General features: G+C 53.5%; 13 protein-coding genes across 13 annotated transcripts; 5 read left to right on the plus strand and 8 right to left on the minus strand.

Annotated features, from left to right (window-relative positions):
* Positions 1-246: 246 nt before the first annotated feature.
* Positions 247-1,449, plus strand: CLAFUR5_00715 (Palmitoyltransferase SWF1; the record flags this gene model as incomplete). The annotated part of the gene is made up of 1 exon (XM_047899863.1): positions 247-1,449. The coding sequence occupies one exon, from the start codon at positions 247-249 to the stop codon at positions 1,447-1,449; it is 1,203 nt and encodes a 400-aa protein (XP_047757141.1).
* A 173-nt stretch (positions 1,450-1,622) lies between these two features.
* On the minus strand, positions 1,623-2,980 carry CLAFUR5_00716 (uncharacterized protein; the record flags this gene model as incomplete). The annotated part of the gene is made up of 3 exons (XM_047899864.1): positions 1,623-2,291; positions 2,358-2,545; positions 2,602-2,980. 3 exons carry the CDS (start codon positions 2,978-2,980, stop codon positions 1,623-1,625), a joined length of 1,236 nt encoding a protein of 411 aa, XP_047757138.1.
* Positions 2,981-4,184: 1,204 nt separating this feature from the next.
* On the minus strand, positions 4,185-6,106 carry CLAFUR5_00717 (Caffeine resistance protein 5; the record flags this gene model as incomplete). The annotated part of the gene is made up of 4 exons (XM_047899865.1): positions 4,185-4,238; positions 4,291-4,736; positions 4,796-5,114; positions 5,165-6,106. The coding sequence occupies 4 exons, from the start codon at positions 6,104-6,106 to the stop codon at positions 4,185-4,187; spliced, it is 1,761 nt and encodes a 586-aa protein (XP_047757139.1).
* Positions 6,107-6,888: 782 nt separating this feature from the next.
* On the minus strand, positions 6,889-8,871 carry CLAFUR5_00718 (Rab proteins geranylgeranyltransferase component A; the record flags this gene model as incomplete). Its single annotated transcript, XM_047899866.1, has 3 exons — positions 6,889-7,220; positions 7,425-8,533; positions 8,597-8,871. 3 exons carry the CDS (start codon positions 8,869-8,871, stop codon positions 6,889-6,891), a joined length of 1,716 nt encoding a protein of 571 aa, XP_047757146.1.
* Positions 8,872-9,235: 364 nt separating this feature from the next.
* Positions 9,236-9,631, minus strand: CLAFUR5_00719 (uncharacterized protein; the record flags this gene model as incomplete). The annotated part of the gene is made up of 1 exon (XM_047899867.1): positions 9,236-9,631. One exon carries the CDS (start codon positions 9,629-9,631, stop codon positions 9,236-9,238), a length of 396 nt encoding a protein of 131 aa, XP_047757147.1.
* Positions 9,632-11,027: 1,396 nt separating this feature from the next.
* On the minus strand, positions 11,028-11,649 carry CLAFUR5_00720 (Mitochondrial import inner membrane translocase subunit tim17; the record flags this gene model as incomplete). The annotated part of the gene is made up of 3 exons (XM_047899868.1): positions 11,028-11,377; positions 11,434-11,506; positions 11,560-11,649. The coding sequence occupies 3 exons, from the start codon at positions 11,647-11,649 to the stop codon at positions 11,028-11,030; spliced, it is 513 nt and encodes a 170-aa protein (XP_047757427.1).
* A 436-nt stretch (positions 11,650-12,085) lies between these two features.
* Positions 12,086-13,165, plus strand: CLAFUR5_00721 (RNA polymerase II transcription factor B subunit 3; the record flags this gene model as incomplete). Its single annotated transcript, XM_047899869.1, has 1 exon — positions 12,086-13,165. The coding sequence occupies one exon, from the start codon at positions 12,086-12,088 to the stop codon at positions 13,163-13,165; it is 1,080 nt and encodes a 359-aa protein (XP_047755969.1).
* Positions 13,166-13,569: 404 nt separating this feature from the next.
* On the minus strand, positions 13,570-15,555 carry CLAFUR5_00722 (uncharacterized protein; the record flags this gene model as incomplete). Its single annotated transcript, XM_047899870.1, has 1 exon — positions 13,570-15,555. One exon carries the CDS (start codon positions 15,553-15,555, stop codon positions 13,570-13,572), a length of 1,986 nt encoding a protein of 661 aa, XP_047755968.1.
* A 670-nt stretch (positions 15,556-16,225) lies between these two features.
* On the minus strand, positions 16,226-17,869 carry CLAFUR5_00723 (Cytoplasmic 60S subunit biogenesis factor REI1; the record flags this gene model as incomplete). Its single annotated transcript, XM_047899871.1, has 1 exon — positions 16,226-17,869. One exon carries the CDS (start codon positions 17,867-17,869, stop codon positions 16,226-16,228), a length of 1,644 nt encoding a protein of 547 aa, XP_047755967.1.
* Positions 17,870-18,201: 332 nt separating this feature from the next.
* Positions 18,202-19,086, plus strand: CLAFUR5_00724 (uncharacterized protein; the record flags this gene model as incomplete). Its single annotated transcript, XM_047899872.1, has 1 exon — positions 18,202-19,086. One exon carries the CDS (start codon positions 18,202-18,204, stop codon positions 19,084-19,086), a length of 885 nt encoding a protein of 294 aa, XP_047755974.1.
* An 821-nt stretch (positions 19,087-19,907) lies between these two features.
* CLAFUR5_00725 (Glucan endo-1,3-beta-glucosidase) lies at positions 19,908-21,603 on the plus strand (the record flags this gene model as incomplete). Its single annotated transcript, XM_047899873.1, has 5 exons — positions 19,908-20,316; positions 20,370-20,972; positions 21,022-21,323; positions 21,374-21,455; positions 21,518-21,603. 5 exons carry the CDS (start codon positions 19,908-19,910, stop codon positions 21,601-21,603), a joined length of 1,482 nt encoding a protein of 493 aa, XP_047755973.1.
* Positions 21,604-22,343: 740 nt separating this feature from the next.
* CLAFUR5_00726 (uncharacterized protein) lies at positions 22,344-22,860 on the plus strand (the record flags this gene model as incomplete). The annotated part of the gene is made up of 3 exons (XM_047899874.1): positions 22,344-22,380; positions 22,434-22,495; positions 22,546-22,860. The coding sequence occupies 3 exons, from the start codon at positions 22,344-22,346 to the stop codon at positions 22,858-22,860; spliced, it is 414 nt and encodes a 137-aa protein (XP_047755972.1).
* Positions 22,861-22,961: 101 nt separating this feature from the next.
* CLAFUR5_00727 (Mediator of RNA polymerase II transcription subunit 13) lies at positions 22,962-27,209 on the minus strand (the record flags this gene model as incomplete). Its single annotated transcript, XM_047899875.1, has 1 exon — positions 22,962-27,209. The coding sequence occupies one exon, from the start codon at positions 27,207-27,209 to the stop codon at positions 22,962-22,964; it is 4,248 nt and encodes a 1,415-aa protein (XP_047755971.1).
* Positions 27,210-27,400: the final 191 nt, after the last annotated feature.

Genomic DNA, 27,400 nt, shown 5'->3' on the forward strand with positions numbered 1-27,400 from the left:
CAAAGTGGTTGTGAAGTTGACGCGGGGGAGGAACGCGTCTGTACCTGGTAGACGCGAACTATATAGGGGAAGATGGCGGCTGAGCCAATCAGAGCCAGCTGTGGCGCAGTCAGTCAGATCGCCTGCTGTTCCACGCAGCAGCATTGCTGATGCCTTCCCACAACATTCACCTTGCAACCACAACATCTCGAAGCTGGCCAGGAAGCTCCAAAGACCAAAAACGAAGTCCGAGACGATGCTGCTGAAATGGGAGCGCTTCGCAACATCGCTATCGCCGTCCTCGTCGTGTCCTTGATCACCTTCGTGGCACTTTTTGGACGTCTGCCAGCCCTTAGGAGGACACCAATAGGCTGGCTCCAGCGAATACTCTGCCTCCATCTACCAAATGGGCTACGGAAAGTCGATCGGTCTCTTACTGGGGGACGAATGACACATAGAAGCCAACGCCTTGGGCTATACTTGTTCTACGAGAAGAATCCGGCGGTTCTCATGATCTTCCTGGCCTTGTTGACCGGAAGCGCCGTACTCTTTCTCTGGAACACTGTCCACCGTCTACCTGCTGGGCTGCTTGTTCCAATACCACCGTTGCTTGCTATGCCCTACACCTCCACGTATCTTTGTGTTACCTACAAGAAGCACTATATCTCGGAGCCAAACTTTCGAGCGCGCATGGCCGACTATCCATACGATCATATCCTCTTCCGATCAGGGACTACATGCCGGACTTGCAGCATTGTGAAGCCAGCGCGATCCAAGCACTGCGGATTTTGTGGCTTCTGTGTAGCAAAGTGTGACCATCACTGCCCGTGGGTCAACAACTGTCTGGGTCGTGGGAACTACCGCTACTTTCTGGCACTACTGCTCACACTTGGCATGTTACAAATATACGGCGCCTATCTTAGTTGGTGGCTCTTGCGGCCGTACTTCAACATCGATGGAAGTACTGGGCTTCTGTCGTGGGCTCGGATGGAACTTCTTGGAAATGCGCTGGTGATAGCTGTGAACAGGGGAGGCATTTCGATTGCTGGTGTAGGTCTGCTTGCGGCATCGACTGCCGCCTTGCCACTCGGATTACTGGCATACCACTTATACCTTATCTGGGCAGGCATGACCACGAATGAGTCGCAGAAGTGGTCAGACTGGAAAGACGACATGCTCGATGGTCACGTCTTCCAGGCCAGTCGGGTCGAGCTTCGAAAGCACAATCGGCAACGAAGCGCTCCCAGGGGTGTGAATGGCCATCACAACCCGGCGTTAGATACTTTCGACGACGATGCCGTGGTCACTTGGCCACTCACCAGTGACACTGTTCTGGTGAGAACACAAGATGGCAGACCGCCACAAGGCCAAGAACACTTGTGGTCTCGCGTCTGGAGCCTGGACGACATTGACAACATCTACGATCTGGGTGGGCTCGAGAACTTCTTGGACGTCTTGCGCGGCAAGTGAGTTGCACTTTCGCTTTTCGAACTTGAGGTAGTATACTTCAGGATCAAAACAATTCTGATGTGCTCTTTACATAAGAGCTCATCACACTTCACTTCTGCTTGCAGCGCTCCTGACGTCTGAAGCCAACGCTTCCTCGCCTCTCGAAATTCTACGAACCTCCCCAGTGGCGATGACTAGCCCAGAGCCACCTCACCACAGTCACTGTTAGACACCTCGAAGCCCACACTAGTATCGCTCTGCGTGAGGAATGTTCCACTTCGACTTGATGGACTGCATGTTGCTCCAACCGCTGGAAAGAAGTAACATGTACCCGTGGCTGGATGCCATGTCGAGCCTCCACACGTCCCCGCCTGAACGCATTGCGCACAGCATGAGTATGCGTTGACGGTGTTATTTCCAAATGAGAAGCCATTGTCTGGATCCGTCACAGCAATGCTGTAGATCCTGTTACCATCCACGAAGGAGGCGATGTTGTCTTGTGCGCAGGCTGCGTAGGAGGTCGGTTGTGGCGCGAAGATTGTAGATGTGGTCGTGTAAGGTACGATCACTGTGGAGGAGGCTGTAGAGGTGACGGTGATAGATTCTGTATGAGAAAAGGTCAAGGTAGTCGAGGCGGCTATGGGAGTCTCTGTGAGTGATGTCGTCCTTGTAGCGTACAATGTCTTCAGGCAAGCAGAGATCAGCACAACATCTCGAGCGGGCCCAACGTGCCCGTGAAAAAGCTGAGATCTCACCTTGGTAGTTTTGCCTTGTGGCGCTACAATGGTTCTAGTCTTCTTCGCAGTAGAGGTAAGAACCTTTGTTGTCACTATCTGCACTTTCTTGAAGCACGTCACAGATCCCTGACAGCCTCCTCATTAGTACGTTCCAAGGAGCGTGGTATAAGTTCTCGACACAGCAAGGCTTACCGAATATTGTGGAGGATCATAAGTGATCTTGCCATCAGGACCGCAAATTATCTTCTGCCCTGCCGCACGCTCTGCAAGGGCAAAAGGTGCAGCATTTTGAAGACGATCACTTGATCGTCTTCTCTTCTTCGACACAGTGTGGCCGCTCGCTGCTAGAGCAGAGGAGATGGGTATCAGGCCAGATGCGGCTATGGTGGCTTGGACTCGTTAGAAACCGTGCAAAATGATGGATTGGTCTATTTACTCGTTTCAGGGATGCTTGTAGTAGTTTCAATCGATGTGGAGGTCGATGTAGTAATGAACGTCGTCAGAAGTGTGCTGGTCTCGGTGAAGGAGAGCGTGCTCGAAAAGGTGTTGGTTGTCTGAGGCAAAGTTTTGGTTGTCGATTTGGTAGTAGTCAAACGCTGTGCGATCGTGTGACTCGCTGACGTTATCGTGACAGTGGGTGTAATGGTGCTCTTGATGGTGCGAGTAAGGTGGACTGTAGATGCCTTGGTAGTGGTCCCGCCTGATCCTTTCTTGGTGATGAGGGCAGTTTTGCAGAACTGCTGCGTGAAGGTGGAGGTATAGTCTGCAGCTGCGCTCACTGCCAGAGCAGCAAGGGCTATGATGGATCGGTACATCGTAAGCACGCAATGATCGAATGCAAAGGAGGATGTCTTCTGCCTCCAGCAGGTGGGCGATGCTTTTCAATCATTCTTGCAGCTGGCGCTACTACACACCAGCTGCCTCGCAGTTGTACCCGCGGCTCCATAAATGCTCCGATCCTGCGTATTCCGCGAGTCTCCCCCTGGAAGCGACAACGCCTTGGCTTGAAGGAATGAGGTGGACAACGAAGTTAGGTACGCTAGCCACTCTCTTCTCCCAGCAAGACCTTCGAACCAGTCACGGTCAAGACTGCAACCCAGTCAGCTTTAGCCGCATGCATACACGAGACATTCAGAACCCGAAGTCATTAGATTGACATGCATCGTGACAGGTAGTCGGCCGATGTGTGGGTCCTTGCAATGAGTGCGTCTGGTCAGACGCTCTAGCACTTGTGCCATCAAGGGTGCCTCCGATGAGCAGTGTGATTGTGTTTGAGAAATGGAGGGTTGGATATTGTGGACGGTCTAGCATCAAGTCGAGTGTCGTAGCATACCTTTCAGCCAAGGCATGATAAGCGTTCGTCTTAGCAGTAATGGCAAGCACTCCCCCAAGCATTCCGAAGCAAAGTATGATTAGTAGGCGCTGGACCTCGCTACAGTACATCGGACTTCTCGACCCGGGTGGCCACGTGTAAAGTGCCACATCCAGACCCGTTACCCATTCTGGCCGGCTGAATCTCAGCTTCGAAGGTGGTACAAGACGGAGCAGCCAGAAAAGATGTCGCTTAGAGTCTCGGATTTCATTCCTGGGAACCATTGGATGACATGCATGGCGAAGCCTGCAGACATCTCCGATCCGCAGACAGCTCGAACTTGTTCCTGGTACCAGAATGCCTCTCTTCGTGAAGACAATAGTGAACTCCTGCTCTACTCGGCGCCCGGGCCAGAACGTCCCGAGAGCGTTGTCTCTGGATGGGACCAGGTTTATCGCCATGTAGTGTGTGTGACCGGAGCCTGCACTAGACAAACATTTCATCACTGTCAACGCGAGGCAGTCCCCCATATCCTGTCCGTGATTTTGCGATTCTTCCGCTGCGTGCAACGATGGAAGAGAGCTGTTCATGAGTGTCGTGGCCATTCCTCAACCTTACATTACGCTATTCATCAATCCTATCTATATCGTAAACATGAAATCATAGATTGGCATCGCTTTATCGTACAGCAGATAGGCTTCATGCTTCTACAGGTCCTTTCGTGCATGCTTCGAGTAGTTCTTGCGCAGGGTACCGCCGTACTGGAGACTTGTCAGCGTTTGGTTTCCGTTATTCTGTAAGAGGTACACTTACTTTGTATAATGCAAATGGGATAGGGATAAATGCAATCGAGATGAACGCCAGAGTTGAGCTTGCCCAAGCTACGCCAAGATTGTTGAACATTGCGCTGGCAAATAGAGGGAAGCCGGCGCCGAAACTCGATCGCATGAAGTCGTTGCCAGCCAAGACACTGGCTGCATGCTCAGGATACGCGTCCGGTAGGTAGTTGAGGACCGAGTTGAAAAGGAGGAACGCTCCGACAGAAAACCAGGCAGACCCTATGATAGGCATAATCCAGTGGATGTCTGGTCGCGCAGACCAGCCGAACCAGAATAGGCATATTGGGATGCAGAAAGCACCGAAGAAAGATGGGATCAACCGAAGCTCAGGCGTAAGCTCGCCATTCTCGTCGAAACGCGGCTCCAGATACTTGTGCAGATACCAGAAGAAGGGTGGAATCACCACAAAGGCGCCAATGACTAATGCGTGGTCAGTCTCTTGCTCGCTATCATGGGTGGGGTTATTGGAAGTCACTTACGAATACCCAGATATGCCAACCCTTCTGTGCCAAGCCCAAATCCGTACATCTCGATGAATACGATGACGAACGATTCGAACCAGATGTACAGCAAGCCGTAGATCAGCGCAATGTACAGGTTAAGCAAGAACACCATGGGCTCTGTGAAGTTCAAAGTGAACGGCTTCACGAGAGCCATCATGACAACGTCTCTGCCGGTCATCTGCTCCGACATCAGCTCAGGCTCGCACTTCAGCTTGTCGTTGCCAGTCAGCTTGCGCAGACGGCGTGTGCGCCTCAGGAGGATATTGTTCGCAGAAGTCTCTGGGAAGAAGAAGAACTGAGACGCGTCAGTAGGGTGTTCGATGGCACAGACACATGCTTACTGACCAGGAAGATGAGGCAGAATGCGGATAGCCACATCAGCTCCCAGATGGGCCAAGACCAGGGTGCTTTGATGACACCGTTGGTACCACCATACTGAACAGCAAAGCCACCGATCAAAGGTCCAAGGGTCGGTCCACAGATGGCTGCAACACCCCAGATAGACATGGCATACGCACGCTTCGCCGGGCTCCAGATATCAGCCAGCGATGCACCACCAGTGGCCAGGACAGGACTTCCGAAGAAACCAGTGATGAATCGGAAGGCCAAGAGCATACCAAAGTTGCTAGCTAGGGCGACAGCTGGCTGCAAAGCCACGAAAACCACTAGAGTCCCGAGGTAGATTGGGTTCCTGCCCACCTGAGGGATCTCAGACATTGGCGACCAGAGCATGGGGCCAAGACCATAACCTGCGACGAACAGGCAGAGGCCCAATGTCGCCGCTACTTGGCTCACACCAAAGATCGCGACTACATCTGCCGTACCAGCAGAGTAGATCGAGCTGCCAATGTAGACCGAAGTCGTCAAAAGGCAGATCTCGAAAGTGACGAAGACTTTCTTGAATGTTGACCAATTCTGCGGATTTTCGGGGTCGTTCTTCCCCCACCAGCTCACTAGATGGATATCTTTGCCCTTCTCTTGGTCTATCTTGGCACCAGATGCCTCGTTAACGGTAGCATCGTTGCCGGTAGTTCCTGACGCTTCAGATGAAGACCATCCATTCGCTGTTGGCCGATCCGGCTTGTCTAGGTCGTCATTCTCCTTCTCGGAGGCATCGTCATCTGGAGGGTTGGTGTCACCATGGTGTGCCAAGTTGCCAGACTTCTCCTGGTCGATGAATTTCGTGTACAGCGACGGGTCTTCCTCTTCCTGATACCGAAGCAGTTTCCCTCGCGACAGGAACCTGACCGCATGGCCAAAGGCCGTGTCTCTGATGAGCTGCGACATAGCCGAGCCGAAGTTCGTGGTGTTGATTTCCGTTCACAGAGCAGTCCTGTTATGACACGAGCGAGGCTGGAGAAGAGGGAAGGAGAGTACTTGTTCTCTCTCGCGCGCTGCACCAGGACGCGCTGAGAACTTACCGTACTTAGCCATATCTTTGATCATACATCGCTTTTTCATCAATCCCGAACTGCCAGACGGTTAGAACAAAGCATCCACTATGAGCGCATCGAAGCAGCACGGAACCGCCAACGAGAAGGCTTGTTTGTGCGAGGCCCGCGCTCCGGACCCTGAAGCACGAATGAAAGTAGAGATTCAGACTGATCGTCGCGATCCGATCTCGAAATCTATCAAAACCTTCTGTGAGGCGGCGTTAGTGTGTTATGAAATGATGATGTAAACGGCTGTCAGTGTTTGGTGGCGCTGACACTTTTTGCCAAGTCCTCGACCGCAACGGAAGTGACAGGGTACCCGAGCCGAAGATGGCTCGCGGAGCACAGAGACGCGAATGAAGATCACTATTCCTTGCTCTATCTCAATCAAGACATTCACTTCTCATTTTGGTGACAGTATGAATGTGTCGGCTTTAGGTACCGCTCAAGCTTCGCAGAAGGTGCCACAAGCTCTTGGTGGAGATACAAGCAGCATGAAGCCTGGTAGCGGACTTGGTATGTGACACTTGTCGAGCAATACGGAAGAGCTGCTCTCGAGGACGAATTGGGATGTCAAGAAACTGCGTTGCAGCGTAGGTCATTCAATCGTGTCATTGCCTTCTGAACTGTGCTAGGCTACGACTCCTCTCCTTCTTGACCCTCTCTCGCCTCGAATGTCAGGTAGCCATCTCCAATTGACCCTGTAATCTGTTCCCACGCTGGCTTGACTCCTTCGAGGACTGCATCTTCCATAGCAAGGTCGTGCGACAGGTGTTGCAGCGTGATTACAGAACCAGTACGCTGCATCGTAGTGGTTGAAGATGCTGGAACTGTGCGTTGATATTGCATTTTCCAGAGGACTTGTGGTGTCGTTGGCTCCTCAACGCTTTGCAAGAATTGTACCACAGCCTGCTCGAGATGAGCAAATCCTCTTGAAGCATTCTCAGCGCACGATGCATATAAGACACCTGTGACCTCACGTTAGCAAATGCACTGAGCCAGTTTTAACAGCGAGTTTAGTGCACGGCTGGAACGATGGTTTCAGGTTGTCAGAGATATGTTGTTCTTCAATGCGATTCAGGCAATGTAGATAAGTATTCATAAGTTTGTTCATCACTTCGTCGAAATTGGGGGCGATGTACTGAGGGCATGTGGGAAGATGGAATACTCACATTGTCCTGGAGGGCATTCGCCTGACTCGCTCGAGTGTACGAAGATGTGTATCGTCGACTCTGTCTCACCAGCTGGCTTCACCATCACCACGGCACCTGCTGGTGTGACACCACCTTCGGACGTGCGAGGGAACAAGGAATTGAGTGACGATGATACCACAGAAATGGTGTTCGAAGTTTTCATCAACGAAGTGGTTTCCGCTGTGTTCGGTGCGGTGCCTGGAAGATCCTGCTGCAGGCCGGCGAGCCACTTTGTAGTCACTTTCTGCCCATCGCTGAGCTCCACGCGGAGGTTGAAGTCGTCGTCGGACTGCACATCTATGATGCCACGGCCCAAAACGTAGACACCACCTCCCACAGCACATGCACGGCAGGCGACCTGAGCGATCTCCGCGAGACCTCCCCACTTTGGAAGGACTGCACCGAATCCAGGTCCGAGCATCCCTATGCTGCTGAGATGGCGCGCAACTCGGGGCAGAGCGTATTCGACACTGATCTCCTGCGTAGGCCGATCGCTCAATGTTAGAGCCAAGATCGGCGCATGTGAAGATGACGGCAACCCGAATTTGTCCTGCAGGAAGGTCGAGAATTCCTTCGTCCGATCGTCCTGCCAGGTTTCCAGTTGCTCGTCGTAGTTGACCACGAAACGCAGAAACTTCATGAGCGAGCGCTTGGCTTTGAGGTCCAAAGACTTGTCCTGGAACACGTCTTCCCGACCTCCAGGAACTCTGATCAATCGTGTTGGAGTGTCGGCGTCCTGTGGAGCTTCATCGAGGATGAACCATGATCCTACTGCTTGGAATTCGAGCTGACTGTGTGTCCGGGAAGAGACCATCGCGGGCAGTAACGCTGATCTCGTGTACAGCAGTTGAGGAGCGAGCGCGAGTGAATACGCCCGAGCAGGGCCCAGTTTTGTGGTTGTAGACACTTCATCCTCCGTCGGCTTGCTCACTGTGGCATGACTGAAGCTCGTCTTCGCATCTCCCTCCTCGGCGGCATGCTTTTGCGTCCATTCCTCGGCTTCAGACAGGCTCAAAGCCGCTTCATCACCGCCGTAGTAGTCGTTTCGGTCAACGTGCAGGATCTTCTTGTCCGAACGAGACAACGAGCTTCAAGTGGGACTTTGCGTTAGTCAGCCTGAGCCTCACCGCGCAAAAGCCAGATGCACGTACAGCGCGAGCAGCGACTGCGGCAGGCCGGTGCCTGAGATGACCACGTCCCAGTTAGTATCTTCGAGAGACTCCATCGTGGTCGGTCGTTCACATATTGCTCGGTTGATGTTGGAGAGAGGAAGGTGCGGCCAAGTCGGCTCAAAAACTTTGGTTGCGGGACAGCACGTGCCATTCCCGCAAGACAACACTTCCTCCGCAGAGCTTTGCGTTCTTCCTTCTTCTCTACATCGCGCTCTTGTGACGAAGTGTACCCATCTATGGCGCTGAGTTGGCATCGGATCTCTTCACTGCAGGTCTGTGAGCGCGAGAGAATGAAACCACGTCCTTGTATCTCCTGCCTTGATTTTACGTGATTTTGCAGGTCGAAAGCGACGAATATGCCCATGAAAGAAGGAAGAAGATTTCTCAACTGCAAGTCACTCTGGATCAGTCACACTAGCCGATCTGGTCGAGTTCTGCCGACATGTACGAGGCCCAAGCACTTCAGCTGGCAAAGACCACACTCTGTTCGCGACGAGATCTGAAGGACTTGCTGCTAGCTACCGTCACCCAACCAAAAATCTGGCCTCTGTCGGTGCAGCTGAAATATCTCATAAATCAGCACTATCGCATACATCCGACCAAAAAGACTTGCTCATTTCACGATGGCCTTGGCTCTTGCTCATCTTCACTCAAGCGCTGCATCATCTCCTCGAACGTCCAACGCTGCTGCACAAGTACACATATATTGCCCTTCATGTCTTCGATACTGCCACACATCACCGTCGCCAGCTGCGACGATCCGTTTGCCGCCAGAACCGCCCTCGCCTTGGCCGCTCTGGTCTCGAGAGCAGTGGCATACTGCTGAAGCACATCCACTGACATTGCGTGGGCGTGAGCGAGTGCGCATTGTACATCGTTCTTTGGCGCGGTAGTGTTCCAGATTTGCTTGTGCATAGGCTGCGCTTGTGAGAATGATGTTTTGGGTGCTTCGATGATGCTCTGGAGGCGGCTGGAAGAGCCAGTCGCTGCTTGTCCGGGTTGCTGAGTTGACATGGTGTGTGTTTTACTTGAGCTGGCCTGCTGGCGGAAGAGCACCTTTTGAATGAAAGAGCTCCAGGTGTTTGCCATGGATCATACTGCACTTCGAATGAAGGGATGGACCAGAAGTTGAGGGAAGCAAGTGGTATCGTCGATTGTTTTGGTCAGATCGAGCTCCGAAGGGTGCTTGCATTGCTTTACTTTCGAAACGACCCCCTTCAAATGTGATCCGACGGGCAAAGGAAGTGATGAAAGGACTGCTGGTGCAGCAAACAGTCATAGGACGTCTTCCATGATATCAATAACATATAGGGGAAACATCACTTCACCAGCTGACAACGAAATCATCGCCATGGATCACGACCAGCAGACACTTCGCGCCCGACTGCTGGCAATTCTGGTAAGATTCCGCTTCATGTTGAGGATCCTACCTGGCTAAACAAGCGACAGAGATCTAATGAGGCACCCTCCGATTCCACTGAACTATCCGATCTAGTGCACCAGCGGCAGCTGTCTATCACTACACTCCGGGATGCAATAGTCATTGCTGCTCGAATAATGTTGCTTGACATCGAACGGAAGTGTTCTCGTTTTCCAAGCGACGTGACTCTACAAAAGACACTCGACAGAGCTATTACTTTGGCAGAAAAGATCATAGCACTGGAGGTACGCATTGAAGGTCAATGGCTTGAGCCGATGCATTTGCTGGTCAATCCAGACCATTAAATTCGCCTACGAACACAGCTAACTGATCTTTCTACATAGGAGGCTGCGGAACGAGGTGGGGTGAATCAGCGATGGAAGACCACATGCCATGCATGCGTGATGTGAGTAAGCACCGCAACCTAAGGATCTTGTAGACAACTAGACACTGACGTCGGCAAAGGCACAGCGTACGGCTACGAAGGACAGCCACCACAGTGATTCGCGCGATCGCAAGGAGATCTAGGCTGTAGCTGCTTCATTGCGCCACAATTCGATTCATACATTGTCGACCGGCAATGCCCTCGCCAGATCTATCAGGTTATGTACATCGCGAGCCAGATACGCCCGTCTTTGCATAATACAGCGAAGCCCAGCGACCATGTCGTAAATCGTCGCCAGGGATCGGAAAGTGTGGTAGAGTGTAGTGTCGAGTCGCGAATCGTACAAACATTCGTACTCGGTATGCAAATGCTGAACGCTGCGCACCCCTGAACAGGAAAATTGGTCTCCCTCCTTGTTGCATCAAAACGCCTCGCCTGTTCCTTTCTATAAATCTTGTCCACCAAGATCCGAAATGACTGTGGCTTTCCTCCGTGTCCTCTGGAACGCGGACATGTGGTAATGTGTGGTGCTGAGTTCCGCCCATTCAAGCACAAATCAAGCCCAACTCCGACATTTCAAGAGCACGAACAGCGAGTGGTGGCAGTCAAGCCGCTGCTAACCGTCCTTCACTCCCTGCCGCGCTCGCAGAGCTGTTTGCCGGAGGAGGTGGCAGCTCTAGTTTTGTGTTCTCTGCCATCATCCTTTGGAATCCAATACCGACACCCTCGATGACTGCAAGCAGGATGGCGCATCCGATGGCACCGTTTCGTATCGCTCGCGGACCTCCTCGTACTGCTAATGCGCCTCCCGTGAAAAACCCTGCGATGATTGCGTTCCATGGATCCTCCTTCTTGCGGACGCCTTTTACTGCGCAGTCGAATGTGCTGAACATGCCGCCCCACACGCCGAAGTTGCCGCCGAGTACCGGTGCGCGTGCTTTTATGGCTGTGATGGCTGTTCCTTGTGTTAGCCTTTAAAGCTGTCATGCTCTCCGCAGGATCTTGATGTACCTCCTATCCTTCGTTCCCCGTAAGGGCTGTTCCTGAAACCTTTCACTCCGTGCCACACTGCTCCTCCTATCGCCTGTGCCGTAGTCAGTCGTCTGAATCCTCCAAGGCAGATATACAGCGACATACACCCATACAAAAGGCTCCGCCGAAATCTGATAACGCGACCCAGGGACACGGGTCTCTTGAGTGGTCCAGTCCATGTCCTCGTTCGCCCATGGCGCAAAGTGCTCTCTACGGCAGTGTGTGTAGGATCGGGCCCGCGTTCGGTGGCGTCTATATGAAGATGGCGAATCGTCGTAGTATGAGGTTGAACGCTGGACTAGAAGCGCTGTAGACGGGCTGTATGCAGATGATGCGACGAAGGAGTGGATGGTGGAAAGTTCTGAAGGGTGACGATCGAAGTCGCTTCTTGACGGCTGCAAAGAAGTCAGGGCAGCTCTTCCGACGCGGCGATCGGAGCATCTCGGCCGTGAAGCATCATCGCTCAAAGGCACATGCACGCGACTTTGTTATGCGGTAGAGCTGCTTCCCACTGTCCAGCAGCTCACCATCGCACACAACACCCAGGACCATGTCGCGCCTGGCACCCCCCAAGACGTCGCCGGCGCGGCCAGAGAGGCAAGATGGTGAGCTGCACACCCACTTTCGAGGCATGCGACTCGCCAGCACGAACACCCCAACTGACACTCCTCCGCCTGCAGAAGTATGCCCCGTGTGCAAGTCCACCACCTACATGAAGCGCAACATGCGCTTCCTCGTCAACCCGGCATGCTACCACAAGATGTGTGAGTCCTGCGTGGACCGCATCTTCTCCCATGGCCCCGCACAGTGTCCCATCAAGGGTTGCAGCGAGACACTGCGCAAGAACCGCTTCCGACAGCAGACCTTCGAGGACATCAAGGTCGAGAGGGAGGTCGACATCCGGAAGAAGGTGGCCGCAGTCTTCAACAGGAGAGAGGATGAGTTTGAAAGCTTACGAGCCTACAACGACTACCTGAACGAGGTCGAGGACATCACCTTCAACCTGATCAACAACATCGATCTGGAGGATACCGAGAGGCGATTCAGAGCATACGAAGATCAACACAAGAGCGAGATCGCCGAGAACGCCAGTCTGGCTCAGCAGGAAAGTATGTCATATTCAGCCTTGCAAAAGGCGGAGCGGGAACAAGCCAAACAGAGGCGAGAAGCAACACGCAGGGAAGAGGCGGAGGAGAAGCGGGAAGCAGCTGCGAACAAGAAGGACATGCTACGACGACTAGAGAGCGGACAAGATCCCGAGCAGATCGCGAGAGAAGGGCAAGGCGTCGCACTGAAGAAGCGCATGAACCGTCAAGCAGCCGCAGAACGACAAGCAGCACTCCAAGCCGCCGACACAAGGAATGGTAGCAGCAGTCTGGTCATCAAGGGCCTCAAGGCGAAAACGAAAGCCGCGCCGGAAGCACCACTCGATCCCTTTGGCGGCTTGAGCTTCGAGCACCGATACTATGCCGTCCAGGACGAGTACGTATGGGACGTTCTGCGAGACGCAAGAAAGGAGGCTGTAATCGGAGCTGGAGGCTACGACGTATCATCTTTCACGAGTCGTGCGTTGTGTGAAGCGTTCAGCGGACTTGGTGTTATGATCGCCGACGAGAAAACAGAGCGGGACAGAATCACGCAGCATACAGCGGTCGACACTTTCAAAGCTGAACTCGCTGCCAAAGACGTCAAGATGGAGGAAGCACCTTGATGTGGGTTTAGCAAAGCAAAGGAAGCACAGCATTGTAATGATTATGATGATGATACCCTGGATTTAGCGTGGCGTTGGGAGAGCATGCGCATGAGCAGAACGCATTTGCGTCTATAGACATACACTATACCAATATTTTGACATGTTTATCGTGCCATGATCATACGAGCGCATATGTGATAGGCAAACCAAGCTTGTACGAGGCTATTCTATCGTGACAGTCCAACAGAAGAGCAGGACGTCGCGCCAGAAACCCCTTTTGCTATCGGACTGCTTGTAAGGCGAGAACAACACAGATGAGAGTTGCTTCACCTGTAGAACAGCCCATTGCTGGGGTAACGAGTGACATCATGATCACAAGCGTGATAGTAATTTCCTGCATCTCATGTGAATAGCAATGATCCCTATGAGGGCTTGATCCTGGCAGCTCTGAAGCGGCTGACCTTCTTAAGTTTGCCATCCTCGCGCTCTTCCATCAGCTGCTCTTCCCCGTCCTCCTCTGCAGGGGCTTTGAACCCGCCCTGCTGTCGGATCATATCGTTCCGTCGCCTGTAGTACTCGGCAGCAAGTTCTCGTCGCTGCATGATGTCACTAGGTTCGTCCTCGGAAGGAGCCGCGACATTCTTGTGCATGGTGGGTGTGCGCTCAAGCAAATTGTCGGCGATGATCTTGCCAGCAGGTCCTGAGGGTCGGTAATTGTCAATCTCGTCTGCAGTCACAATCGCGCCACTGCTTGGAGCAGGAGAAGAGCGCGCGCTTCTGAACTTCGAGACCTTGCCGGATGTGGGTGGCTGTGGCATGGTTACAGCGGTGGAGGGCGTGCGCTCGAGAACGCCATCTGCAAGTGGCTCGGCGTTCTCCCCTTCGATTTTAGCAGCCTTTGAAGATGGCTCAGCAACGTCTAGATCTTGTGCGAAGCTGACGCGCTTCTTGCTGCCGGTCTTCTTCTCGCCCTCGGAGCTCATACTCGATACAGAACTGCGTTTCTCACGAATCACGAGTTTTCGGACGTGTTGTGGGTCGAGATCCTCGTCCATCTCTGTAAGATCCCTGTCGCTAGGGGCAGGTCCCAGGTTCCCTATCAGCCTCCGCTGCAGTTCCTGCATCTCCTTGTGATAATCGTCACCGATTACTGGCTTCTTCGTACGCCCAAACTCATCTTCACTTTCGTTTTCCGACTCCGACAAACCGCTCGTGTATGGTGTATCTTCGTCGAGGTAGTCTGAAGACGCAAAGTCTGAAGCAGATGCTGTCTCATCACCCTCCAGATCGTAGTCGTCAGCGTCCAGCTCCATTTGCGCCACGACGTGTCCTACTTCATGCAAGTGATAGTCGAGCATCTCTCGTCGGAGGCGAGCGTCTTCTTCCGACTCTCCCTCAGGAATCACCACGTGGGTCTCGGCTAAGTCTTCGTCGTCGTTGAACTCGTGGACCTTCTCACCAGGCTTGAACATTGTTCTCAGATCCGTCTGGATCTGCGAGTCGGTCTCTGATTTGACTTTCGTTCCTGTTGCCGTCAATTCAGCAGGAATCTCCTCGACCTGGGCTGAAAATGACACGCTGCGACTGTCTGGCGGCGGAGCTGCAGGCATGACAGCGACCTTGTCGTTGAATGAGACGCACTTCTTGCCATCTTCTGAATCTTGACGTAGTGGGGTTGGTGGGGGCTTCGTATCTGCGGTGAAAGAGACAGACTTCTTGCGGATTGGAGGTCTGTCTGGCCCATCTTGTCCGTGTCCATTAACCACACGAGCTTCGGTGATCGTCTTAGAGCGCTTGTCGACGTTGATAATCGCAGGACGAGGCGGCGCCGCTTCGACTCCAGGTTCTTCCGAATCTGCACCTCCAGTAGTGCCATCGAGGTCCTGATCCGCAACACCAGCTCTACGGAGGGAGTGCACGATTTGCGCGGTAGAGTCCAGAGGTCGAGACAAGCTGGAAGAAATCACATTGCCCTCATCGTCCAGCTCTTCGTGGATCTCAGTTAGAGGTAATCCGCTGCCATTGCCTCCCTCGCGGGCTGCGGAGAATGAAGCAAAGTCGAGCTCCTCCAGTTTCGCTTCTGCATCCCAGAACTGTCGCTGGATGGTATCAATGTTCTGTTGCACGTACTCCTGACGCCTCGAGATCATGCCAAGAATGGTTTGTGCGGTGCGTGGCGAATCCGAGTTCAAGCCAGCAAGGTCGCGGATTTCCTTCTCGTTGACAAGCTCTCCCGGGTACGTTTGACTGATGCTCACGAAGTCAAGGGTTCCAGGTGTCGCCTGTATCTCTTCCTTGAAGCCCTCATACTCTGCACTCCAGGTCTGCCACTGCTTGAGAGAAGCCCGCAACTCCTTGAGGTTCTTCTCCAGCAGTAGCCGCTGCTGTTCCAGTCGCAGTAGATCCATGATGTTGGTTGCTAGTCTGCGACCACCAGTCGGTGTTGTTGGAAGGATGTGCGAAGAAGCAAGACGCAATGTGGATGTAACAAAAAGTCTGGCTCGTCTTCACGGAAGCTGCAGCTTTCAAGGTTCAGACTCGCGTGCTTGCCTGCCGCTTTGCCGGACCCACGCGGCTCTCGCTAGCGCGTCACGTGCGCAGCATCTCCAGGCTCTGTTTGGAGCAACGTGGACGAGTAGAGTGGTCACACAAGCTTGAATGTCCGAAGAGGCAGGCGTGAAGACGGAGTCAGGAAAGAGCATGCAGGCGTCACAGCCAGAAGCGGTATGGTTCCTTTGATATGGTTGTTTTATACTAGTTCACTCTCGGGCCAGCGCCACCCGCGCTACATCACCGCTCGTGACACCATCCTTCAATGCACAGGACACCCGATCACCGCCTTTTGTTAGACTTACCATGGTATCACCGAAGAGCTTACAACAAACATACAGCAAACAGTTGCAGAAAAAAATGTAGGCTAGTGCGGCACGATAATCTTGCAGTAGCTTCATTCATACGTGTCGCCATATCGATGACAGCGGCATTAGTCCAATGATGAGAATGCATCGAGGTGTATTTGCACTCATGATATCTCCAGCAAAGACCACAATCGACGTCGATCGCCTGCAATGTCAAAGACTACTGCAGGAGATGGTCGCGGAAGTGCTTCTGGAAGTTGCCGCGCCTCTCATTGCCGGCCTGGTACCTGTTCTCCGCCCTCTGCTGCTTCTTCAGGTCGCGTTTCTCCACTGCTCTGACCTCACGCTTCTTCGCGTCACTAACACCAATCATGCCCATGCCACCGTTCGCTCGGCTCATGACTTGTCGGCCACGTGGCGCACGATCGCTGGTCGACTGCGTATCTTCCGTGTCTTCGTCGTCAGCATCAGAATCGTGGCCCTCCTCAAGCATGCGTTGTTCAGCACGCTCCTCGGCAGAAGGATAATTGCGGAGGTTTTGTCTGAAGTAGCGGTTCAGACTTCGGTGACCTGCAGTGCGGCCCGATGGCAGATGCAATTCGTAGTCGTCATAATACACTGCATGAGAGCCGTGGTGTGCGTGGGAGTGGTATCCGTCACTGTTCTTGTGTAGTCGAGGGTCGGTATGTGAGTGATGTCGGTGTAGTCCCAGCTTTTCGTGCATATGGCCCTTGTCAACTGGTACTGATGTGATCTCGTCGGTTGGTACCGAAGAGAGAGAACTGTCGCTCTCCCATCCTTCATCGTCCTCATCCATGTCCACATCTTCTCCCTTGCCGTTCTCCACCGTGGTCTTGACGGCCCTCTTCGCACCCAGACTGACACCACCAGCGCCCTCCTCCTCGTCCTCACCGGCGGTATCTTCATCTGAGTACGTTGACCGGAAGTCATAGAACTCGCCGACATCCATTTGCTCTTCCTCGGTGCTGTACGCAATCATGCAATGGCCTCTGTCGCGCATGTGGGTCTGTACGCCAGGAGTCGTATGCAGATTCTTGTGACATAGCAGACACTGATGCAGGACGGTAACAGTCTCGCTTAGGTAATTGATCAGGCCGGCTAGGTCTACGAGATAGTCCTTCTCGGGAATGAAGAAGCTGTGCTGTCGAGACATGTGGTGGACGTTCAGGTCGAGGCTCGGAGATATGTAGTTACAGAATAGGCACTGAGCAAGGTCTGCCTTGTGTTCGTAATCATCGTCCTCGGGTTGTGAACCGTGCTGCTGAGCCGATGATGGTGTCTTGCCGGACTGCTCTCCAATTCCAGTCTCTTTCAGCCGATCTGCGACGTCTTCAACATCATCGCTCTCCTCTTCATCCGCATGATCGTCGCCATTGATTGTACTCGCGGTGCTGGCGGTAGTGCTGACATTCTCGAGTGTTTCACCCAGAGTGAAAGTGGAGTCCGCCATGCTATCAGTTTCGGCTCCATCCAAGCCTCGACCTCTGGCAGAGAGTCTAGCTGCGTGTAGACGATGCTTCTGGCTGCCCAGATGATTGACATAGGCGCCCTCGCTGAAGTACGTCTTGTCACAAGCGTCACATCTCCGCTCAAAGCTGGCTCGTGCGGCTGTGGCGGCGGCTGTAGCTTTGTTGGCCAGCACCTTCTCGGCGAAAATCTCAGAGGTAAGGGGCGGGAGTGATGCCACGCGCCGTTTGAGATTGTATCGGTGCCAGTCGGACTGCATGTGTGTCCGTTGCAGGTCCGACGAGCGAAACGCGACCTGGCAGGTGTTGCAGGTGAAGGGGTGGGCGGAGAAGTTGTTCGCGGCTACGGCCGTCTGGTCTTGGACACGGGCTGCCATGGTGGGTAGTGGTATCGACTGCATATGACCGTGTTTTGGTGTGGCGAACAGTGTCGCGTGGGAGTTGGGAGCAAGAGCGAGAGAGGCAGGTCTGACAAAACAGAATATTTCGACACCAACGCCCCGCCGCCAAATGACGCTGTTAGACTAGTGTAACAAGGGTGTGCATGAGCCACAGCCGTTGCGCTAAACTCTGTTTGCCCGTCCAAATATATTCACCACGAGCGAGGCTTCCGGAGGACATCCCTTTCTTCTACACCAACGATGGTCGCAAGTTCAACCTCCGTACAGTAGGTCGACTCGCGCGCAGTGTCGCGCTCCCCTCATCGAAAATGCAGGGTTTCAACATGGGTCGGTACATGCCGCCTGATGCTGAGGGAGGCGCAAGTGGCAATCAACTGCACAAGCGTCGAGCTCCAGGCACTCTGCGCAAAGATGGCACACAGACTGTGCGCTTCGAGATGCCCTTCGCCGTATGGTGTCACACGTGCAAACCACATGCTATCATCGGCCAAGGCGTGCGCTTCAATGCTGTCAAGACAAAGGTCGGCTACTACTATTCCACGCCAATCTGGAGCTTTCGCATGAAGCATACTGCATGCAGCGGCACCATCGAAATTCGGACTGATCCAAAAAACACCGCCTACGTTGTGACAGAGGGAGGCAAGGCCAGAGACTATGGGGAGCCAGAGGACCGTATCAGGGAAGGAGAAAATGGGGTGCCTATTCTGACGCCCGAAGAGCGCGAGCGACGGCGGGAAGACGCTTTCGCTCAACTCGAGGGTAAAGCAGAGGAAAAGGAACTAGTGAAAGACAACGCCAAACGTATTGAGGAACTTTACGAAGCTCGTGGTAGAGATTGGGACGACCCTTGGTCGGCCAACAAGCGCATGCGTGCATCTTTCAGGCATGACAGGAACGCGTTGAAGCGGGAGGAAGAAGCGGACCAGGCACTGAAAGACCGTCTTGGTACTGATATCCACCTACTTCCAGCATCAGAGGAGGATAGTACTAGGGCCAAGCTTGTGACCTTCGGAGAGGATTCAGACCAGCCGAATCGAGACACTGCGGCCTCGAAAGCCATGTTCCGGACGCCAGCTTCGAAGATTACAAAACCGAAGGCTGTAAAGCCTGCCAATGCCAAGGATAGCCGCAGAGATGCACTTCGACGACAGCTGGTGTCCAACACCAAGGCCTCGCTCAACCCCTTCGGCTGAGGACCTTATGCGGCCGCTCGGTGAGCTTGAAAGCCCCAGTAAGCTGCTGAAACCATGTTGAATGCGCCTTGGGGCACTAACTCCGCGAGACACACGGTGGGTATCTCAGCCGCGTAGACTGTCTGAATCAGCACCGGCCAGCAACATATTGCATTCCAAGACATTGCGGTCACATATAGGAAAAGAAGTTGTGCGGGCACTACCACCATAAAGCTGGGATCGTTTGGGGCTCGAACGCCGAAATGAGGCTGGAGGCGCGTGCAGTACAATAACCATTGTCACTACAGGTCACGCGTTGGCTGTCTTGCAGCCCCCGCAATTTCTCAGGTACTGTGATATGACCTCTACCTAGGCACGACACTCACATTCGCCTATAGTATGCTCTCCTGGACCACATGGAGCTCCCAGCTGACCATGCAAGAGTCATGGCGAGAGGATCCTGATCGTGTCTCTAGACATGGCTGATGAAAGAGCTGTGAAATTTGCGACTGATAGCTCTGCGCTAATTCCCAGGTGGGTGCATGGAGGGACAACGAGATTTGTTGGAAACAGATTGCTATGACCGTCACTCAGACAACAATCCTTCAAACTTGAGAGACTGCGTTCGCGAGTCGAAAACATACCACACTTGTGTCAGCCGCTGGTACTAGCATCGCCATGTCTTCGTTACATCCACTTGGTAGGCACTAAGGCGCAGCGAAGATGCTACCTTTGTCCACTTCCCTAAGATCGGCTTCGCAGCTGGTCATCCGCGGCAGTCGAACCCATGACAGGAGCAGGAACGTGTTGCCAGCATAGAATAAGAAGGCGACACCTACTACATGGAGCTCAGAACGTGTCTACTCACCTTGTGTACATTCTTGGTCCAGAGATTGTATTCATCCTCCAACCTCGGTACTACATCTCAGCAATCTCCTAGCATGGGTTCTTTTACGGAGGGAATCCGCAGCTTCGTCAGGAGGCACTTCCGCAAGCATCCTGATCTTCAGCCTACGCGGGAACCCAAATATTACACTCCACCACTGCCAGCCGAAAGCGAATCTCGACCTGACCAGCAGGCTGCGCCGTCCACTTCAGACCAACCAGCAGGGGCTCAAACCAAGCCGAAGCCAATCCGTGTGCACAATCGGGCTGTCGTGAAACCATCTGCCCAGGCAGCGACTACCACTGGTACACTACAGATCGCCTTGGAGAACCAGTCAAGCTCGTCACAGGTCTACGCGTACATCAGTGAGTCCGTGCCAAAGGGTTGTATGCTTGGTAGGCACTAAAGAATATCGCAGCTGGCCGCGCCATCGACAACAACAATGCTGTTTTCATGCTCCAGGCCGACGCAAAGTCACCATACTACCCTCCCAGTCCTTCGAGAGCTGGCTCGCCCGTACCCGTGAATATCGCCATATCACTTGGTGCTCCTGGTAATGTTGTCACTGCGACCATTCCAAGGCTGGCAGGCGCTCGCATCTGGTTCTCCATGGACAAGCCTCTCACCTTCCTGCTCAATCCTGGGCCCGGAGTGGTCGAGCCTTCGGTATTTAATCCCTCGGATCCAAACTACAACACCAACTTCGGATTCTGTGAATTTACTTTCAATTCCGCGCAGGTCTTCGTCAACATCAGTTACGTTGATTTTGTCAGTAATGTGCCTATCGCCTTGACTCTGGCGGACACTTCCGGGGGCAGTCAGCATGTGGGAGGCATGAAGTCAGACGGCCTGGCGACAGTTGCAAAGGGCTTGCGAGCCCAGACTGCTGCTGATGGTCGACGATGGAGCTCGTTGGTGGTACAAAGTGGTGGCAGAGATCTGAGAGCCTTGAGCCCAAATTCCGGCATCACAACGAACCCCAGCTGGTTCGATACTTACTGGACGGACTACGTTAACCAAGGTAAATAGGACTTTCGTCTAGAGAACGGTCAATGCTAACAGGAATACAGTCTGGAACAGATATCGATCACAGCAGCTCATCGTTGACACGCAAGCATCGTGGGGCGAGGTGAAGGGACAAGTCAACTCGGCGGGCTATCTGGACTTCGGGGATGGTAGTGTCTTCGCGAAACCCACCTCTGCTGATATCTTCAGCTCTAACAGCGGTCCATTCGTCACTGGCGGTAACGCCAAGACTAACGCCATTATCCCACGCCTATGCGCCGGCTTCAACAGAAGCACCTTGCTTGTCTCCAACCAGGCCCCAAACGGCACGAAGCCATCGCAGTATTACCAGAACCCTGTCACAAATGTTAGTGTCATGTATTGAACATATGAGCCGTCTTGCTGACTGCCAAACAGCATTACTCCAGGATTGTACATGCTGCGAACGTCGATGGGCTTGGATATGCTTGGCCATATGACGATGTTTCGCCTGACGGAGGTGAGTGGTCAATGTCAGACTGGGCGGGTCGATAATGGACGACCTTACTGACGGTTCTCTAGGTGTTCCACAAGAGGGAGCGATTTTCAGCTTCTCGCCCGCGAAGCTTACAGTGACCGTGGGTGGCAACAATGCGTACGCAGCTTGAAGGTGTGCTTGGGAATACCTATTGAAGAGACTGGTACGAGACTTTGATACCCTACACTCCGTGCTTAGCTTTATATGCTACCCATTCGCAATGTTGTTACTACATGTCTGTATATCCATATTCTCCCCCCCCCCCACGGATACGGCATGCCGTGTCCTAGTAGCTGAGCCTTTAGAGAGCAAACATCTCCTTCACCCTATTGCTGTGGTATGCAACCAAACCCATGATACCGACTCTTGCCTTCCCATACTCACTGCAGGTAAGGAGGTATGCTAGCAGACTAATCTTCTGGTCGTGATCTTCATTTCCCTTGAGGCATCTTGCTCAGTTGGCATATGAAATGCGAGAGTGCGACGCATTTGAGCCTTCGTTAAACGCTTCGAGCACGTTCAACCTTTGAATCTTGTTGGAGAGAATGTCGCGTTCCAATGGTTTCATGTTATGCGCAGTCGCCACGGTCTAGTATTGATCACGTAGCCAACAAGTCATGATCATATTACCGAGTAGGCGTCCGAAAATAGTCCTATTCCAGGAGCATATCGTCATATTCGCCATTCGCGACGCTGTTGTGTGACCTCCAACTCTATCGCCGATCAACGTTGCTTTTTGGCTCGATTTCGTCAGACCAAGACCATCAATCGCTGAACCTCACGAATACCCAAGTGGGTGCAGTACATGCAAAGGTGGGCAGTGATCCAGCTCATCCATACAGGTCAATTGAAAGCACCACTTCAGCCAACATGGCTAATCAATCCACAACGATCAATCCCGAGAACGGTCAATACAACCATGCACCCTTTCGAGCCTCAATTAACTGACCGACGAACCAGTACCCGTCTCTCAACCTCTGTTCTCCCAAGTCAACAGCATCGAGCTACAAGGTCCTGCAAGAGTACATAATCCCCTTTGCACCATTAACCCCGCCTCTAACCCACCTCCCAGCTCATCGCCATAACCGGCCAACTCTCAATCAACCTCGACGGCACACCCAAAGTCCAAGGCTTCGAAGCCCAGGTCAAGCTCGCCCTACAGAATCTCGAAAACTGCATCAAAGCCGCTAGCGCCACGAAACGGGACATCTTCAAAGTCACGCATCATGTTGTAGATTTTGATTTTGAGAAGCAGAATCCCGCTCAGATTTTAATCGAGTGGCTGGGGATTGAGCATCGTCCGGCGAGTGCAATGTTGCCTGCTTATAAGCTTGCGGCGCCAGGGCTGCTTTATGAGATTGAGACGTGGTTGGTTGTACCTGGGTAGTAAGGCATGAATGCTGAAGGTTAAGGGAAGATCGGTGAAATGGAACTTGCTTACGTCTTGTAGAGGTGACACTGTGAGGTGGGCTGGTAGCTTGCGGTCGATCATTGTATAGCAGGAAGCAATCCATCTAGCCCTTCCGCCCCGAGCATTGCAGCAGCGACAGGCAGAGGCGCACAAACAGCCCGCCCACGATCTAATCCCTTTGCTTTAGTGAGAAGCGCTAGGTTTCTGTACATCTTGACCACCTCCCGCAACGTCAGTTCCGCTTGTTTTACAGTGCCCTCATCGATCGCACCGTTGGGTTTGACCTGTATCGTCCAATGCAAGGTCACGCCCATTCCAGGTAAGCTGTGTCGTGAGCCTGTGGCGGTGACATGTGCAGCCTCTCCGCCGCCTCCACGCTTGAAGATCAAGGCATTGGCCAAACCAACGTCAGCAATGAAACTCGAAAATGTCGGTGAGATCAGAGCGCCCCAGGTCTCGTCAGTGGTGTCGACCAGGTGCGTCTCCATCTCTACCTCCAGTGCAGAGGCTGTGGTATCGCTCGGCGCCGGAGTTGGCGGAGCATTGCTTTGGCCGCTGACGTCTGGCGAGCTTGTGAAGTTGTTACCTTGCGGAGTCGATGCCGGCGTAAGGAAGCCGCCGTCTTGGCTGCCATCTTTGAGATGCCCATCAGTTGGACTAGCTGGCGAAAGAGCAACGAGTGCAGGTTCAAGCTGGACCGTTGAGAGTGTGACACATAGCGGCTGGGCTCGAGGCTTAGCGAGGGAGCGCCAGCATTGCGATATGGATTGGTCAAGACCCTGGTGCGTCACAATGAAAAGTCGCCAAGTCACCTTCCTCGCTGCCAGAATCTCGTAGGTGCGTTCGACGACCTCCTCTGCGGGTTCAGCCAGAGACTTGCCACGAAGAGAGTAAGCCACGGTAGACTGATACAAACCAGTGTTATCGACCCACGCGGCAGTGACCCACTGCCCGTCCTTACTGCAGGCGTACGCGAGATGAAGGATTGATCCCTCATGAAGCAGATGGCTAGGTGGCTCAGCAGCCAGTTGGAAGCCAATGCGCTTTGGTGCAGCGCTCGCCAACTCTACTGACGGAGCAGAGAGTATGGGAAGCACGGCACTATCGCCTCCAGCTGAAAGTGTTGAAGATGGCGGACATCTGTCGTAGACCTCCCGAGCGATGGCCATAGCCTGTCTGCTATCGAGTACTACCATCGTGTCGAAAGATGCGACAAGATCAATCGGCACGAGCTGGAGCACAATGTCACTGCCGCTGTGATTCTTTTGTGCCTTGGACAGACTTTCTCGGTAGGCTTTGAACAACAGCCAGAAACAAGCAGACAAGTGGTGGAGCGCCTGCTTGTTGGTAAAAGGATTGAGCATGTATATCACCGTAGCCCGTTCATTTTCGTGCGGACCAATAGATGCTAGTGCCTTCCCGAGCTGGGCGCAAGCCTGAGCGTAGGCTTTGAACGCCCCCACGATTGACATGTCGGTGTCAAGCTTCACTGGTGTCATACCATCTTGATACTTGTCCAGTTCGTCCTTCGAATCGATGGTACGCGTGTGCACGTGCGAGCCATATTTGCAGCTCTCATATGCTGTGCCCACATCAGTCAGAAAGTGTCTCACAGCGCGCTGCAAGTCGGCGTTGCAGGGGAATACACAAAACGCCTGCACGTCCTTGGGCCCGCCCGTCGGCCCTAGACCCAAAGGCTCCCAGAATGGCAGACTCGTCGGTAGCATCTCGAAGCTGTCGCTCCCACGCTGAACCTTGACATACGGAGGTGGCAAAGAGAAGTAGTCGGGGCCGACCATGGAGCTGTCGGAGCGTTGTGGTGGTCTAGGCTGACCTTGAGGCCCTTTCCCAGCATTGGGCATGGCACGAGGCGGTGGCTCTCTCATCAATGCGACTTGACTTAGCTCTTGTGGCTCGGAAATTGGAAGAGTCTCGTTGAAAGCAGTCTCGATGCAGCGTTGGAGGCCATGGTATCCGGTATTGACCAAATGCACGTCACCGAGCGCTGTTGCAGAATGTTCGCTCACTATTTGCGCCACGTATATCAGGTCGTCCTTGCGAAAGTCGTAGGTCTCCTCAATACTTGGCCATAGAACCTCTTCTCCTGGGCTTCCGAGAAGGGCGTGGCAGCTTCGATAACGCCGCTGGGTTTGTGCCTCATGCGAGGAGGTGCACATTGTGCTGATGAGGTCCACTTTGTCAGATACACCAGTGCATGGCTTAAGAATGCCTAGCAGAGTTTCATTGGTATGCACTTCTAAGAGGCCATCACGCGGGCCATCTTCAGAACACATCACATCCTGTTCCCGCTCAGGTTTTGTACCATCAATGACCCGCTTTCTCTTTCTGTTATCCCATGGGAGACGGGGCGGTAGCTCCGCGTCGCTCTCACTGGACGAGGACTCGAAGGAATCTTCTTCGCTTTCGGTGTCATCCTCCGTATCAAATCGGCTAGCGCCACGATCAAGCTTGATTGCACGAGACTTTTTACGCATAGGAGTGAGACCTATACTTGGTGCCTTCGGAAGAGATGCACTTGAGTGCTGCTTGCCATGCTGTGTTCCAACGGACGCATACTTCGATCCAAGATCGAATCCTGCTCTGAAACCGACCGGTTGAAAGGTACTGCTCCTGCGTCGCTCAACCTCACGTCTTACATCGGGTTGCACCATGCTGGCAGGGACAGGCGGCGGAAGCAGACGCTCACGGATTCCGAATGGACTCAGTGGCTTTTCGTATGTGACTTTGGGCGGAGATAGCGCGGCCATTTGCTGGACTGCGGTGCTCTCAGCAACGCCGTCCGAGGCGTGATCAGTGCCCGATGCCATTCGGCCGTCTTGGAGCAGGAGGGACGAATCCACAGGTGCCAACATTGTCTTCTCTTCGATATCAGTAAGTCCAATGTCTGCGAGTTTCTGGGCCGGGGTACTGGCTGGAAGTGCAATCTCTGTGTCATCCACCATCATTGCTTCGTCGTCGGGCTCATCGAAGAAGCTGAAGTCCGCGTCACCAACGTCGTTATCGCCGAATCCAATCTCGCCAACGTCTCCGAATAGATCCTCTGGACCCACCTGGAAATCGGCATGCTCTGCAGCAGAACGTTCAGACTCCTTCGGCACTTCGTCGCTCGTGGGCAACGTTTCGATAATGGTCGCCGTTTGTTCGGCGTTGGCGACAGAGGGCGTCGTGGCTAAAATCGGCTGCGCAGTAGCTTGACTCTGAGCAAGTCCGTCAGGCGGCGTTGGGTATATGCCTGCCATGGCAGCCTGTTGATCAAATTGACGTTGATTGAATGGCGAGCTGACGCTGGCATCCTGGCCTTCTATCGGTACGGAGGAAGGAAGAGCATCATCGAGCTCTCCCATCTGAGCAGGGGAATGATCAGGTTGAACACGCTGCCGCTCAGAAGCGCCGTTGAACCAAGCCTCTGCCAGACCGAGCGGGTTCAGGAAAGTCTGTTGATTACTGAGTCCGGCAAACCAAGACCGCCAATCGGTCTTGGGCGCATGTAGATCTGAGTGGTATGCTTGGCTGACACGAGGCGCAAGACAAAGGCGGAGTGGCCAGTCGAACACACCCTCGCTGGGGCCATCAATCATTTCAACAGTCTGCCATTCGTCCTCCGTCGACAAGTGAATATTTTTGGACGCAAGCGCGGCGACGAGCTGGTCTCTCCAAGCGCGGTTGGCAGTCGCAGGGTCCGCATCCTGTATCACAGGCCGGGCAAGATGACCCATGGGTGCAAGGACGAGAGTATGCGCATCGTCTGCACCAACATGTTCAAGTGGTTGCCATGAAGAAGGGAAGAACTTCGGGACCAGGTATAACGTGTCCGATTCAGAGCCCTTGACAGACATGGTGACGAGCGTGCGATCCTGGCCATCTTCGTCGTCCAGTTCCGTTGGCATGTATAGCCAGGTCCATGGCCCAACGTGGATGACGTTGGTGTCTCTCGCTAGTCGGAAGGCAAGTGCGTGTTCGATGGCCTCGAGGAACAAGTCTCTGGTAGTGTGGCCAAGAACGGGTGTATTGGGCGATTCGTTCTCCAAAGTGCCACTGTCAACGAGGACCAATGCTTGGTGGACGGCGTCGAGACGATGCTTGGTTTCGTCTTCCAGATGACCGAAGATCCAAAGATGCTCTGCCACGCCTGTGCATAGCACATTTCGCGCTCTCAGATATGTGAGGGTGTTGCGGATGTGGCCTAGCGCTTCTGCCACGCGCAGGCGGTCATTCTTCCAGCTGTATTGGTATTGGACGTAAGGTGTGTCGGATATATGGTGTACTGCATGCACATTGGTGGTGCACCTTTGGAGGAAGTCCATGCCCGACCAAGTCAGACAGTGTGTGTTCGCGGTCAAGGCACATTCGGGTGATGGAATCGAATCGCGTCTATTCTGGCTGCCGAGCTGTGCATGAGGCTGTCGTGTATGGCGTGACGGCGATGTCGCAGAGATTCGACGGCGGTGTCGAAAGGGGCAGGGTAGGCGATGGGTGTGGTGTTGAGGATGGTCGT

Source organism: Fulvia fulva, chromosome 1 (genome assembly GCF_020509005.1).
Source record: "Fulvia fulva chromosome 1, complete sequence".
Lineage (NCBI taxonomy): Eukaryota > Fungi > Ascomycota > Dothideomycetes > Mycosphaerellales > Mycosphaerellaceae > Fulvia > Fulvia fulva.